This window comes from Solanum pennellii, chromosome 12, assembly GCF_001406875.1.
Source record: "Solanum pennellii chromosome 12, SPENNV200".
Lineage (NCBI taxonomy): Eukaryota > Viridiplantae > Streptophyta > Magnoliopsida > Solanales > Solanaceae > Solanum > Solanum pennellii.
In genome coordinates, this window is record NC_028648.1 from 4,634,045 (window position 1) to 4,636,497 (window position 2,453).

The following is a 2,453-nucleotide window of genomic DNA, read 5'->3' on the forward strand; positions in this document are numbered from 1 at the left end:
GCGGAAGCTAGCAAAGCAAACCTCAAAAGACCACGAGTAAGAAGACAACGAGAAATATACCAAAAGACACAAAGATTTAACGTGGTTCGGTCAATCGACCTACGTCCACAAAGGAGATGAGCAATCCACTATAAATATGAGAGTACAAAATACAGAGAGAAACAACCTCAACCAATTCACTCGGAAAACATGGGAGGTTCACACAAGTGATAACCTATCAAACTTGTGACCCATAAATTCTCTCCCTAACCAAAACTCTCAAAGCCCTTAAGACTACATTGTGAATGCTGATTAAGTTAGAAGGAACATTCCTCTATTTATAGAGTGCTAAACCTTTTCCTACAAGAAAAGGATTAGTCAATTCAAAACCTTTTCCTTAAAGGAAAACCTATTTATGATAAGAAATTTAGGACAAATAAAACCTAACAATCTATATTATTATTAATTATTTTTTTAGAGAGGAAAATAACAAAAGAGAAAAAGTAAATTGACAAGATATTTTTCATGAATACATTAGGTCACTTCTTTCGTCATGAAAATACATTAAATTTTTATCAGACGTAACAAAATTTTCCAAGTTCCAAAAAAAGAAAAAAAAAAGATGAAAAAGATGTATACAATCTCCATTTCTCAAAATCCTATAAATCAACCCACTCAAAAATTAAACCTAGCTCAATAATCTTCCAAATCCAAACAAAAAATTTATAAATTAAAAAAGTGACAAAATTTCAAAAATTCCATGAAGAATGGCATGAACATCTTCGTGAATTAGTACAACAAATGAGCAAATTACCAAAATCTTGTACTACAAATCAAGATGAACAAAACACAAAATTATTAATCCAAAAAGTGATTTCACATATTAATGAATACTATAGAGTAAAGTCATTAGCAGCCAAAAATGATATACTTTATATTTTTAGTGCACCATGGTCTAATTCTCTTGAGAGGTCTTTGTATTGGATTGCTGGTTGGAGACCTACTACTGCTTTTCATATTATATATTCCGAATGCGGAATTCATTTAGAATCTCACATAACTAATATTCTCAATAGATTTCGTAACAGTGATCTTGCGGACTTATCTCCAAATCAGTTAACTCGATTTAGTGAACTTCAATGTGAAACTATTCAACGAGAAAATAATATCACCGAACAACTCTCTGACTGGCAGGTAAACACTTCAATTTGCTCGTTTTTAACTTGACACTTTATCAGGTTGAGTGATAAATGATAATCATTTTTTATATAGTTAATAACGATAATATTTGATTTTAGAAGTATAAACAAGAAATAATTAATTGTGACGGTTCAAAAGGTTTGTTTCTTTTCCAAAAAGGTTGTAGTTCTTAAAAGAGAGTGATTTTACCTTTTGTCTACTAAAAATTAGAAAGACACTCATTTTTCTTCATCAAATTTTTTTCTTTTCTTTTGTATAGATTTTAATAAAATCGATAATAGTAATTTTTTGTGTGATTTGTTTTTGTTATTTTGAATTTATTGATATTATTAAAATTTGAGGTATCATTACTTATTTAATGACTGATTCCTTTTATCCTGAAAGGAATTAATCTGTCGTTTTGAATTCGTTGATGTTATTAAAATTTGAGATAATAATTTTCTTTAATGATTGATTCGTTTTATCCTGAAAGAAATTAATTTATAATCTCAGATATTTAACGTGGTTTAATTTCTTAAGGATACTCAATGAGTTCCACAGAGTACTCAAATAATTTATCATATCTGATTTGCTAATCTGAATACCAAATATAAATTATTTTTTTTTTTTGGGAACTTGTAGGATAGTGCTAATGATATAATTGAAAACATAGACAAGAAGATGGAAACACTCGTAGGAATATTGGAAAGAGCAGATGAAGTGAGGCTCAACACACTTCACAACTTGGTGCACCTCTTAACACCACAACAACTCCTTGAGTTTTTGATTGCAGCAACACAATTGCTTTTTGGGATCCGTAGCTGGGGAATCAATCACGATAATCAGCGAGTCAAAGGATCAGACGTATCTGTATTGAAGTTCTGATTAATTTAAATTTTTTATTTTGAATGATTGTAGTTTAACGTGAACTTTTGATAATTGTAGTCTTAGTAGTATTGCTTTTTAGTTTCTAACCATATATTATTAAAATTAAAATTAGAGGGAAATATTTGGTGAGTCGGTTTAAGTTGCATGCCTTTATTTAAAAGTTTTATATGACATGTGGCGTTTAAGATAAGTGTTGTATTGTTTGTTATGTTACGTCTTTTAAGAGCGAATGTGATTAAGTTTCAAAGTTAAATTAGATTATATTAATTTAATATTTTAAATTATAAAGTTAAATATTTTAAAATTATATGAAAAGTATTATAAAATGTAACTTTTTTCATATTAATATGATGAAAAAATAGATCTTAAAATATTTATCGTAATTTTTATAATTTAACTTTAAAAAT

The 2,453-nt window shown here is 28.2% G+C and overlaps 1 protein-coding gene across 1 annotated transcript in view; it reads left to right on the forward strand.

Moving 5' to 3' along the window:
- The window catches only part of LOC107005953 (protein DOG1-like 1), a 7,277-nt gene extending 5,234 nt beyond the window's left edge, over nucleotides 1–2,043 (forward strand). Inside the window, exons 2-3 of the mRNA XM_015204595.1 lie at nucleotides 719–1,173; nucleotides 1,801–2,043. Of these exons, the coding sequence (XP_015060081.1) occupies nucleotides 719–1,173; nucleotides 1,801–2,043 (698 nt within the window). The remainder of the gene's footprint in view (nucleotides 1–718; nucleotides 1,174–1,800) is intronic.
- Nucleotides 2,044–2,453: the final 410 nt, after the last annotated feature.